The sequence below is a fragment of the Brassica rapa genome, chromosome A07 (assembly GCF_000309985.2).
Source record: "Brassica rapa cultivar Chiifu-401-42 chromosome A07, CAAS_Brap_v3.01, whole genome shotgun sequence".
NCBI lineage: Eukaryota > Viridiplantae > Streptophyta > Magnoliopsida > Brassicales > Brassicaceae > Brassica > Brassica rapa.
In genome coordinates this window covers 21856370-21870807 of record NC_024801.2, presented here as the reverse complement: position 1 = coordinate 21870807, position 14438 = coordinate 21856370, and the positions used below count along the sequence as shown (strand labels likewise).

Genomic DNA, 14438 nt, shown 5'->3' with positions numbered 1-14438 from the left:
AATAATTTTGAACAGGATAGTTACTTAGCAAATTGACCCAATACACTGTATGGTTATGGTTATTCTACGAAAAGAACAATTATGTTAAAAACGATAATAATTTTTCAAAAAATAAGAAAATAAATAAATAAATAAGTAAAAAGAAACTTTGGGTTGTCAAGTATTTGCTGTATAAAAAGAGGTGTAAAGTGGCTATCACTCCTTAAATTATATCCTCAGAGCCAAAGTTGCTCACTCCTTCCACACATGCTCCAAGTCCCCACCTTCTTCTTCTTCTTCAGTCTCCTTTCATACCTCCACACCATTGCTTAACGTTTTTCTCTCTAATCAACCAGAAAGAAGATGATCTCGTGGCACGACCTCTACACGGTCCTCACGGCCGTGATACCTCTCTACGTCGCTATGATCCTCGCCTACGGCTCTGTAAGGTGGTGGAAAATCTTCTCTCCCGATCAATGCTCCGGAATCAACCGTTTCGTGGCCATATTCGCCGTCCCCCTCCTCTCCTTCCACTTCATCTCCACCAACAATCCATACGCCATGAACCTCCGTTTCATCCCTGAGACGGCTGCTTCCATCGTTTCCTTCAAAGTTGAATCCGACGTGGTTTCCCTCGACGGTCATGACTTTCTTGAGACGGACGCGGAGATCGGTAACGACGGGAAGCTTCACGTCACCGTGAGGAAATCAAACGCTTCCCGTCGTTCGTTCTGCGGGCCGAACATGACTCCCCGGCCGTCTAATCTCACCGGAGCTGAGATTTACAGCTTAAGCACCACTCCTAGAGGCTCAAACTTCAACCAGTCAGACTTCTATTCGATGATGGGTTTCCCGGGCGGCCGTCTCTCCAACTTCGGGCCGGCGGACATGTACTCCATGCAGTCTTCAAGGGGCCCCACTCCAAGACCTTCGAATTTCGAGGAGAATTGCGCCATGGCTTCCTCCCCGAAATTTGGGTATCACCCAGGAGGAGGAGGCGGGTCTTACCCGGCTCCAAATCCTGAGTTCTCTTCAACATCTACAGCCAACAAAGTCGTCAATAAAACTCCTAAAGACACCAACACGAATCAGCAGACGAATCTTCACACCGACGGTAAGTCAAACAATCATGACGCTAGCTCCAAGGAACTACACATGTTCGTGTGGAGCTCCAACGGGTCACCAGTTTCAGACCGGGCGGGTCTTAACGCCCCTGATTCGGGATCAAACAATGAACAGGGTGGAAGATCTGACCAAGGTGCCAAAGAGATCCGGATGTTAGTCCCCGACCAATCTCAGAACAGCGAAAACAAAGGTAAGAAAAATCCTTCAAGACTTTCCGACAAGTTTCACTTTGAAATGTTCTGAAGTTCGTTAACGGTTTTTGTGTGGTGGTGTTTATAGCTCTGGCTCGTCCGGCGAGTGGTGACTTCGGAGGTGAACCAGTTAGTATCACCCGAAGAGAAGAAGGAGAGAGAGCAAAAGACGCTGAGAATGGACTGAACAAACCTATACCTAATGCGCTGCTACAATCGAAGACAGGACTCGGAGCCGTCCCTGGAGGTGAAGCAAGTCAAGGGAAACATATGCCGCCTGCGAGCGTGATGACGAGGCTGATACTGATCATGGTGTGGAGGAAGTTAATCAGAAACCCAAACACTTACTCTAGCCTCATTGGCCTCATCTGGGCTCTGGTTGCTTTCCGGTTAGTAACTAAATCAAAATTCAAATTATGTATTCTTGAGCTTGAACCGACCGGTTATTGGGAAATTGATTCCGGTTATCAATATGAAGGTGGCATGTGGCAATGCCCAAAATTATACAGCAATCTATCTCCATTCTATCTGATGCTGGTCTTGGAATGGCAATGTTCAGTTTGGGTTAGTCATCTTCATACTCTCTGTTTTATTCCTTCTTTTAATTTTGTTTTTAAAGCTATTTAAAATGATTAAATCAGATTATATCCTAGGACATTCCTTATTTTTGCATATTTTCGTTAACGTATTAACCCGTTTACACGTTTCGTAAAAGAACTAAAATTTTAGTCAATAAATTTATATGAGTTGAAATAAAAAAATTAGATTAAAAAATTAGGGATGGACCATCCGACAGGTGGGGCAATGGTGTGAGTGTCGTATTAGATAAATGGTAATGGTGGACGACATGGTCTCGTGTTGTTGATAGTCCTCATGGTCCCCCTTTATGTGGGAGTTGATTGGATTTTCTTAAAAATATATACATATATATATATATTTATAATTTATTGTATGCACAAAAAAATATATTTAATTTATTTATCGACTGATTTTGAAATTATAAACTGTATGTGAAAAAATCGTGAAGGGTTGTTCATGGCATTGCAACCCAAATTAATCGCTTGTGGGAACTCAGTGGCAACATTTGCGATGGCGGTTAGGTTCCTCACAGGTCCGGCCGTGATGGCAGTTGCCTCAATAGCTATTGGATTGCGTGGTGATTTACTGCGTGTCGCCATTGTTCAGGTAAAATATATCTACGTTTTAATAACGCAATATTGAGAACGTTAAAATGTGATTTGCTACTAAATGTTGTGCGTTGTTACCAAAAGATCATCTAAATGTTTTTGTACGACTTTTTAGGCCGCATTGCCTCAAGGGATTGTACCGTTTGTGTTTGCCAAAGAGTACAATGTTCATCCTGCTATTTTAAGTACAGGGTAAGGCATGGAATATTATGGTTAATATTCATACGATTACTAATGCTATTTGAAAAAAAAAATTATTATAATATAACCGAACGATTTTGCAGGGTAATATTCGGAATGCTTATAGCGCTTCCTATCACGCTGGTTTACTATATTCTACTCGGGTTATGAGCTTTTGATTACGTGAACGCTTAAAATGGATCAATTGTAGAGAGAACGAAGAAAATAACACAAGAGAGTGTTTCAACTTGTGGGTGGAACAAACTAAAAGCTTAGAGCATATAAGTAAAACTAGAGCGTAGCGTGATTTAAGGATGATGATGCGTACATCACAAACCAAGAAACCCTTTCTTCTCCATATTTAACATATAGAATATTGGGGAATAGAATAAGAGTGAGACAGTGGGACGCATATAAGGAGGAGCAAAACATGGGGCAACGAGACAACAAAGATGAATAAAAAATCGAGAAAGAAGACAACTTATTATTTTTGTAATTTTTTGTGACGAGCAAAATCCTGTTTTGATGTGTTCTTTGATTAGATTTTGGGTAACTTATGAATTGATTACTGTGAGTTTTTTTTTTAATTAGCGAAGAAAAGTGTGGTTTTGAATCTTCCTAGTTGAAGTTTTCAGGTAAGCAAATTAAATAACGCTTTTAAAGCAGTAATTTTTTTTTTTTGTTCAAAAAAAAAAAAAGCAGTATTTATTCGTCTTAAATTGCTGAGATTTTAATAAGTTTTGTAACAAAGTAGGTGGATTTACTGATCCTTGTCTGCTGTGATAATGAGAATGGTAGTGGACGAAATGAATTGTACGCTTTGGCACTGAAAGCAATTCGTGTTATCATTAGTTTAAGCTGATGGTGATATAATTATTGTCCATGTAGTGTGTAGGGATGATGAAAAATTATTGAAAATGTAAAGCAATTGAAGAAAGATCACTAAAAGTCAAAAGCTTATGCAAAAGTTTAATAAAAGCTGCCTTCTCTTTTCTTTATTTATTTTTGTTCCTTTTTCTTTTGATTTTTTATTTTATTTTAATAACATCGAGTATATTTTCTTTTTAATAAAATATGTTTTCTCTAATTTTAAAATATATATGACGTTTGCACTTTGGATTTTGGATGATATATTGAAACACCATCTAAAACCTAAAAAGATTAGTCTACCATCACGATTATAAAGTAACTTACAAACTTGCAACTTGCAATACTTAAGAATGGAAATACAGTTTCAGTACTTTCAGATAAGACAATGGTATATGATTTAAAATAATATCTACAGTGTTAAAATTGACCTTCAAGAAATTTTTTTGCTTGTATTTAGGCTTCATTGGTAACAGAATTTACAATTGATTTAGTTTGAGTTATGTGCATCAATCAAAATTGTTACAATTAGTTTTAACTTTTTGAATTTGTTTTTTGTTATAATGTGTTAGAAATGAATTATAATTTCGATTTATCTTCTTTGTGAATTAATAAATCAAATAATAAACCAACATCAAAAAAATTGCATGTTAAAACTTGAGTTAACTTGAACTAATGGGGGTGATTGGTTGGGCTGTAGAAAGTGACTTTAGCTTTAATTTTCATCTACAACCTTAAATACTATCAATCATGTTTTATCTTGGTTTTTAAAGCTATAACCAAAAAAATTAAAGCTACAGCAAAAACATACAAAAAATGGCTGTAAACATCTTATTTTCTAAAGCCCCATTTTTTTAGCTATAGAAAATTTTAAAGCTACATCACTTAAAGCTAAATCAAAAATCCTACAGACAAAATGCTAAAATAAATTTTCTACAGTTACAACCCAACCAATCATCCCCAATATTTTATTGTTTGTATTAGTTTTCCACGTTTGCTTTTGTAATTTTTAAACAATTTTTGAAATATGATAGTTGTCAAATGTTTACTTTTGTTAATTAATAAAATATTCTCAGCAATTTTATAGCTGTTAGACAACTTCGAACACTACACATGTTATTTTTTTTTTTCAAAAAAAAAAACACTACATGTTAATTCATCGGCCTTGATTTTTCATTTATTTTTAAATATGTTTGATAACGAAACTGGGGAAAAATACATCAATTAATATTTTTTTGAAATGTGTGAAACCACAACCCAATATAAAGCTATATGTTAATACTAGATTTTTATTATCATTATACATATATATCTTGAAGTATCTTTCAATTCATTAAATTTTAATTTATTAAATTTTAGTTTTTCTCTAGACAAATTTGCTTATTATTTTTGTAGGAAATGTTATATTTATTGATATTTACAGTTTATTTTAAATGTTATATATTATAAGTTATACAAATTTACTAATCAATTATTTAAAAAAAAATCATTTTACAGCAAATTCACTATATAAATTATATTTTCCACATAATTTTCTTACTGCAGACTATATGTCATCAATCGAAATTCTAATCCTACATGCACTAATGGAAATTCTAGTATTATTATATGTCACTAATCGAAACTTCAATTAGAAATTTAATAATTTCCAACTTGCATTTCATTCAAAGACCTAATACTATAAGTGTTTCATAATCAATGGTTCATGCACTCTACACTTAATCCAAACGTGAACACGATGTCAGTAATCACTAGACATGGATTAATATGTGATTAAGCAAATAATTAGTGGGAAAAACGTTGATTGGACTCCGAGTATAGTTAAATGTGTTGTCGCATGGGATGGGAACATAAGGGGCGCAAATCGAAAGACGTCTATGAGCAGTTAATCCACCGTCACGGCTTATAAAATTAGTCGGCCAATGTAAACTTAAATTGATTACTATTAAGTATTACCCATTCAATAGTCTAACTAGACAAACATGCGTCGCTCAAAAGCTGTAATGGGCTCGGGCACCCCCATTTCAATAAATTTGTACAATATTAAATCCTTCACTTTTAGCCTATAGTATTTCTTGATATTATAGAAAATTTGCCACGGGACTAGAAACATTTATCGGTAAATGCATACAGAATCACTAGAATCCCTTGTCACATATCACTATTTAAATATGCTAACATTAAATATATAAGGAATGGCAAATATGAATAAAATAAAATACCAGGAAACATACAACATTTTTATGTGTGGAACGGTTATTCCATAATTATCGTGGTGGTATAATCTCCTCTACAATTATATCTAACGCATCTCCGGCCGGTAAAGCTAACCTTTGATCAGTAACTCTCCTATAATTAATGCGATTATATGGCCATGCCACCATCACCAAATGCGCCCAGCCTACTCAAATATACGTATTTTGTGCATCCACATACGTTCACCTGCAGACAAGTCTCGGAGACTCGGACATGTCAACAACAAATGTCATCAACCATAGTCTACAACGGCCAATTCGATTCAAGGATCTGGAGACCTATCACAGGAACCCACACGTCAAATAATTTCTCCGATCCGAAGACTTTTATGTTACACCCAGGGAAAAGATATATACAAATATATCTGATATATACACACAAGTGCAGGATGCAACCAAAATTAAGTTATGTAAACAATACAAGCAAACACCTATGCTTTATTAGAAATCACTTTAAATAATTTATTACAAAATCTATTTAATGAGTTTTTACATGTGTTAACATCATAACATACGCTACTGAAAAGTTTATAATCTACCCGATCTTGTCTCTCTTACGACACATATTTTAGCGTCTGCTTCAACACGGTCAAAAAAACTTTTAAGATATTTTATCTCTCTCTATAAAATCAGCCTATGTGTCTCTGTCAAATACATACAACCCATAGCTATTTTATAGTTATCTTTACGTTCCCAAAACCCTTTGTCCAAAGAACCTATCATTATAAACATCTTTCATAGCAATAAGTGTAGCTTTGCTTTTCTTGCAAGTGCATTTATGCTTTTTTTTAAGACATAAATTTGATTTTCAAGTTTATTCCTCTTGTTTTTTCTCCAAGATACACGCCTACTCTCCAAATCTTTACGACTCTAACTCAGTATCTTGATTCCACATGGTCTTCACCATTTTACACGTCTTCTGCATCAGTGATTACGTCACCGGATACTTCAAAGCACACTATTAACATTTACAAGCTCTTGCTTGCATCTACACACTATATTTAAATAGTATTCTGATTTAAAAAAAGGTATTCTGATCAATTTCTTCACTCTAAACATCTCAAAGGTTTCAAATACTCTTTCTACTTTTGTTCACAGCTTCTTACATTTGAATCACTCCTAAATTTATAGCTAAATGTAAATGTTTTTTTGAATGACTAGGAAATTCTAGATCCGTAGATCTATATATTTCCCTAAGGCGTTGCTTAAACAATTTTAAATTCACTTTTCTTTTTGAAAAAAAAAACCTTCCAACCAGAGTTAATTGAACATATGACCTCTTACACACCTATTAGATAATCTAAGAGTTTTGGAAAATACACCAACGAAAGTGGATCATTTTCATCTTGGTTCAAAGCTTAACCCGTAACATTATGTTTCATTTTCGTATTTTCCAACCAGTCATTAGTTTTAGTTCTGACTTACACATGTTGGAGTATCCTCGTAAAGACAACTTGCCGATTTTTAAAATGTTCTTGATCATCTTCGTTCTTGCGAATGTTCCGGTTTGCTCCCCACTGGCCTTTTAAATGTCAAGGTTGTCTAACAGCCTCGTCGCAGTCTGTAATTGTGCAGAGAAAATTCGCCTAATATAATAATGCTATCTTGTATATCCAAACTTGAACTTAAAATCATATATATATATATATATATATATATATTATTCTTACTTATCTAAATGTAATCAAAGATAAACAAAAATCAATCTGTTTATTTTATTCTATAAATTTATTTTTGGAAAATTTTAAACCAATCATTTATTCTCTTAATTTTGGTAGTAAAAAATATATAACTGTAAATCAATCAAGTTAATAAAATTATGTAGTAAAGCCAGATTTGAATTTAAACATATATCTATATTTGTGTGTTTAACTTATTATAATTTACCTAAATGTAATCAAAGGTAGATAAAATTGTATTTGTTTATTATAAATACTTTGTTTATTTTAATATTTATATGTATTTATAAGTTAATCTTTTGTTTGAAATTACAAAAAATATCATCTCTGCTCTTAATTTTTTTCTTCTAAAAAAAACTTTATAATGTCTTTTTAAATATATTGTTTTTGATAATGCGCTAATGTGCAGACATATGCTCAGTAATCATGGTTAGTGGTTTTAAAATGGAAAAAAATAATTAGTGTACATTTCGACAAAAGTGAATCGATCACTTCTTAAAATATGTATGCTTCTTCCTTGTTTGCTTTCTCTTCTATTCGCCTGGGCTGTCTCTATACTATTATTAACTATGCCCACTCCTCTCATGTGCTCACGAATTCCCCTCATTGGCACCTTCTGTTACGTTTATATCCATTGGATTTTTCTCGTTATAACATTGCTTTCAATGATTTGATCAAATTATGCCATGTCAAAGGGTTTTGCGGACCATCCGGCCTACAACACGATGGACAAAGCGTAAGGTAGGGACGTGAAACACGAACGCACGACTCGTTCATTGAACGAGCACACCTTTGAAGATGATTAATGAAACTAGAGTGAAACATGGACGTGGAACAGATAAGGGTCTGTGTACTATCCAATTGAATGCAAAGATATTTGAATTGAAGTAACAAGGGAATAGACCCAATAGAAGAAGGAAAAGAACAACTGTGACTTAGTTGTCCCAGTTATGTTGAAGATAATGGTTCGAGTCACATTATACCTGTCGAAGAAAAATATGTGGATCACAATTTGCGAACGTAGAGCCAAATCGTTTCTCTGTCCCTACACTTTTGGAACTAATCATCCCAACTCCCTTACCATAAATGTGCAGTTTCGTTTTAGATCAAATGTGCATACTAATTATTTATTGTTAGAATAATATGATATATGTTGATGGATCGGAAGGGATAATAAACTGTTAGTCTGGACCCTAGACGCTTGAATACTAGAGAAAAGATTTGATGTCACTTTTTTGAATCTTTATTTAACAAAATCATCAAAACCTGAATAAAGCCATACACAAAATAGCTCTGTTCGTTCGCTGCTTGTTAACGACCGCAACAATAAATCCATTTTTGTTTAACCATCGCTAAACCAGCGACTGAATCCAGCGATCAGTGATTATAATTTATGGTTGCCAAATTTTGAGCGTTTTAAGGCTATGACCAACATTACAAAGGTCCACCTATTTTTCTGGAAGAAGAAAAACAGTATATTACAAAGAAAAAAACAGTAAAAAGGGTCCACGTTATTTTTTCTTATTAATTTATAATATAATATATTTTTTATTTTCCCTTAAAGTATATAAAACGTATAAATAAAAGTATGTGGATTCTGTGATTCTTTTATCTTTGTTGTTTTATTATAACTCTTGACAAATTTTTATTTAAAAAAATCTAAGTTATTGTTGTAACTTTTATTTTAAATCTAACTAGAGCTTGACCTGGCCGTGCCGGGTATCTGTTTTTTACTTTACTATTTAAATTTTTATTGGTTAATATTTTAAAGATTTAGCATACTTTAAAAAGTTTGTAAACATAAAAATTAAATAGTTTACATGGTGTAAAAAAATATTGACCCATGAACACGTACTAAACCTTCGATAAATATTGCCGCATTGATATGTTCGAATAATACTTCTTTTAACACGAAATCGTTTCTCAAGTGTAATAATATTTAAAATATTTTGATTAGGTATGATGAGATTTAGATACATGAGAAAGGAATAATCGGTTTTAAACATTAATATATCATTGATAATTGTTTTGTTGAAAAGGTGAGGATAAATAAATTATAGTATAAATTTATGTGGTGTCCATTAATTACATTAATCTCTTTACTAAAGAAATTATGTATAGTTACCGAAATGTTAGGAAAAAATAAAAGTGAGAATATTATATTAGTTTTGTTGCCAAACAATTTTTGTCAGTTATAATTATTTTAGGAAATGATGTAAAATTGGAAATGACATGAATTAATTAAAGTTAAGATTATTTATTACTTCAGTGGCATTGCTTTGTAAATAAGTTATAAGTTTTAGGGGTATTTCTTATTTGTACTTCTATTTTAATAAGATAGATACTTTCATTATATGTTCAAAGGATAAAATAATTTGATAGCTATCGCTATTGACAAACGAACAACAATAATAATAAATATTGTTTGCTATTTCTGGTCTATCACTAATAAACTTATTTGTAAAAAAACTCAAAGCTTAAAACTCTAAAATCGTATGAAAATTTACATTTTACTTTTCAAAGAGGAAAACACAACTAACAATAGAATAAAAGAATATGAATCTCAACCCTATCATCAAAACCAAAAAATTACCTATGATATTTATATTAGATTCGAAAATATTATTACAAAAGTATTGGATTATATCTTTTAAATTTTATTGTGATATGTGGATTTAAGTTTAAATATGAAAAATTAATAATTTAATATCAAAAGATGATTTGTTTTATGTTTTATAAATTAAATTTTTGTAACCAAAATAGAACAAAACTAAAAACTAATTCCATTGACATGAACACAAATCAAACCAGCCACAAACCAAACCAAACCAAACCAATTTTAATTAATTTTGGTTAAAGTATTCTTAGACCAAAATAAACCAAACCGAACCAAATTCAAAATGAACCTAAATTTCAACTGAAATGTTGACCCCTAGTATCTAGGGCAGAATACTCTACGGTCATAAATCTTTATTGTAATTCGTTAACTTTTTCAAATTTTTGGTTAGATTATTAGATTATCTCAAATTTATGTGATATAATAGTCATGTGATGTCAAAAAAGGAAAAATTGGCAAATGGGTCATATTGAGAAATGATTTATCTTTTTATACCTTTGAGTTGTTGTTTTTCCCTACATACATTTGCTTTTCTAAATACGAAAGTAACCTATAATTAACAAATAATATAATTTCATTAAATAACCGGAAATATTAATAATATTTCTGTTCATGGTTTACTCAATTCTAAGGTGAGTAATCTGCCTCGTTTTTCATTATCAAAAATGAATCTCCACTCATTCTTCACATTCCGTCATCAAAAACTTCATATTACATAGATATGAACCATTTGATTTGATGGAAAAGAGATATGAAAGAAGTAAAAGGAAGACGATCGTTAAATAAAAAAAATTCAACATGATTCAGTGTAACTCAATGTCAATAACAAGATAAGTTGGATTACTTCATATATTTTCTCAGATTTAAAAACATAGAATATACGAAAATATAGAACACATATTAAAAAACAATATAACATAGATAAAATGTTAGAATATAAATTATACTTTGCTTATAACACAACATACAGATAAGAACTCGTTATTTTATCTACGGTATATAATAGAGTAAAAGATAGAACACAATTTAATGTTTTCTAAAATTTTGACAATGAATTAAAAAGCGTACAATATATATTGTACTTTATAAATAACAAAGATATTTGGTTTGTTATTTTTTAAAACATATAAGATAAGCTAGAATATCTTTTTTATTCTTGTAAAAAAGTTATAATATATACTCTAACAAATTTAGATCAATATACCCAAAATATTTCTGAAATTCAATTTTTGTATATCAAAATATGTAAAATATTCTCATGATGGTATTGTTTTTTCATGTTTTCCTGATTTATATTTAATTTTTGATAATTATTTTGGTCATTATAAGGCTAACTATGTCTAAAACTGACCAATTAATACATTCTCAGTATGGCATATTTTGCCAATTTTCCCAAAAAAATTTTTTTTACATCTACAGTTTACGGTAGAAAGATATATTATATATTAAGGTTTATACGTCGACATTGTATTTCATTTTGATTAACTAAATTTTCATACAGATTCGGCGAGTAACTATCAGTTTCTACTTCCGACAAGTGTTTTTACGTGAATAAGGTAAAATGAGAGACTGAAAGATCATCATGATCGGGAAAGTTATGAGAGGATATGGTGGCGTCCTCGTGTGCGTGACTGCGCGCATTCTCGTGGGCATACCATCACATTACTAATAATTGCATTCCAATGTATTTATAAATTATTAAGAAGGCAAAAAGAGAATAAAAAAAGAAAAGAAACGTGAATAGATTGAGAGAGAGAAGGACAGATGAAGATGGGTGTCGGCCGAACCACGGACACCGGTCGGAGTCTAAAGAAAAAAAGTAAGCTTTGCGGCTGGGGACCATTCATACTCTCTCTACACGCCCATGCCAGCTCCAACTCTTATTTTCGTTAACCACAAATAATATAGGAGTTTTAGCTTAAGTGTTTTTCTTTTCCTTTTCTTTTGATGATGAAGTATATCTAATTACCTTATGGTTCTTTTAGCATCGGTGATGACTTTTATCGTTTTTTTGGTGCTCGACACACTTTCAAAAATATCGAAATTCGAAAATACATGTCATATTGCTCTTGTCACAATAAAATGTATATTTTTTAATGGTCGGCTGTTATATGATTAATTGTTGTCAAAATAAAGGAGTGTACGATTTCTGGTATTTAAAAAGAGAATAAGAAAGGAATAAGAAAGAAGTGGAAAGTTTAAAAGGAAAAATAAAAGGCATGTAAAGGCAAATACAAGTGTATCCCGGCATTAGTTTGGTTTGATGCGCTTTCTTGTTTGATTTCATGTTCTTTGGCTATTTTCTCCTCGCGTTATCTTTGGTTCCTTCACTTATTTTCAAGATAGTCATCCATTGGATATCTCTATCATCCATAATATACATTTCGACCAAAAATGAAAATCATCCCTTTGATATCCCTATCATCCATTATTTACATTTCGACCAAAACAAAAAATCATCCATTTTGATATAAATATATTTGAGTTGATTTTAGCAATTCACACCAAACACTTAATGTCACTTCGTACGGATGTGAAACTTGCATGGAAGAAACTACGATTGAAGAATTTTATATGCCAGACCATGGTAGACACGTCAACAGAAGCTATCAAATATGTGCTTCACGTCATGCAAACCCAACCCGATAAAGTATTTTTTTAATACGTTAGAGCAACCTCGACGGGATACCTTGAGATTCTGGGTGCTAAGATATCATTATGTTTTATAAATATTTTAAATTTTTAATATATATTTTAAATTTCTCGAGAAAAAGACTAGATAGCACCAAACTAAGTTTTTGTTCCAAAATTAGCATTCAAGGCTCAAAGTCACAAAAATAGGTTTTATTAAGAGGTAAATATACATTTATACCCCTTGGGTTAATTAATCCAAACCTTAGGGTTTATAGTTAAGGGGTGGGGTTTTGGAATTAAGGTTTAAAATTTTATAAAAAATAAATACTAAAATAAAAAATAAAAATTTTAAAAACAGTTTCAAAAAGTATTTTTAAATTATAAAAAGAAAATTTCAAAAAAATATATAAAAAAAAATTCCGAAAAAAAAATTTCAGAAAAAAAATTAGAAAAATTTCGAATCTGAAAACGCATAATCTGAAACTATAAAAAAAAAATTATTTTTTTTTTTTTTATTTTTTATTTATTTATTTTTGTTTGTTTATTTAATTTTAAACCAAGGGTATTAAAGATATTTTACCCTTTAATAAATGTCATTTTTGTGATTTTCTCCTTCTAGTGCTATTTTTGAGACATAAACTTCAAAAGGTGATATTATTGACAATTGCCCTTTTTAAATTTTACTCAAAATTTATTTTAAAAAAATATTTTAAATTTTACTTTTTTCCTATATATAAACTGCCCAATCAAAAACATACATCCATGTTCACAGGTTCGGATAGATTTCGTTAAAGTTTTGTTTAAGAAACTCTTATGTATCTATTTCCTATATTTACATTATTTTTTTAAGAATATGTTACACAGCCCACTAGAAACCCTTGTTGGAATGGCCTTATATATATAGTTTAAACTGGTCGACCCTGTGAAAAATACCCTTAATATTATGGAATGAATTGAATTGGTTACTACACTACTTGATCCGAGTTAGAAATATTTTCTGACTGATCATTCATCTGTTGCCAGACTACTATGTACACAACATAGATAGATGCCCAAATCTAAACATTCCACGTAATTGTCATTTTGCTTTAAAAGAGATTTGGATCTAAAAGAAGTGGTGCATTACATTTTCAAATTTCGACTACCACTTAACCACAACCATGCAAGAGAAATAACTATATGGTATCTTAATTCATATCATAAAAAGTTATATTAAACCTTCTTAAGTGAGATAACATCTCCGCACACAAAAAAAAAATGGAACGAGAACACATTTGTTGTGAGTAAACGCCAATCAAATTAGAAAAAAGCAAAGTAAGCAAAACATATTGAGGCAAATACCCTTTTAAAATTTGCATATTATTATGTTAATGAATAACTTTATAATTTTTTAGATCTATATTTACAACAGTCTCAACATTTGGTTTCTTTTTTCCTTTACAAATACATATTTATTTAGATTTACAGTCCAGCGAATGCTAAAATTTAATTGGTGCACTGAAATTTAAGATACATATCTAGATGTCACAACACTTTACTGTAAATCCTTTTGGTGAACAATAACTTCAACCATGCATCCATTTTTAAGAGTAAAACCCACTAGGTTACCAAGGAAAGAACACTTCATTTTTTTATCCAAATTTGACATCAAATTATACGGCCCAGACCCAGAGTAAGTATTTTCAAATCAAAACCCTCATAAAATGCATAATCTGGCCCATACT

General features: G+C 31.4%; 1 protein-coding gene across 1 annotated transcript; it reads left to right on the top strand.

The window, feature by feature from the left end:
- The first annotated feature begins 196 nt into the window (after positions 1 to 196).
- LOC103830868 (auxin efflux carrier component 3) lies at positions 197 to 3327 on the top strand. The gene is made up of 6 exons (XM_009106682.3): positions 197 to 1294; positions 1384 to 1684; positions 1774 to 1859; positions 2323 to 2480; positions 2598 to 2674; positions 2767 to 3327. The coding sequence occupies exons 1-6, from the start codon at positions 343 to 345 to the stop codon at positions 2831 to 2833; spliced, it is 1641 nt and encodes a 546-aa protein (XP_009104930.1). The 5' UTR covers positions 197 to 342; the 3' UTR covers positions 2834 to 3327.
- Positions 3328 to 14438: the final 11111 nt, after the last annotated feature.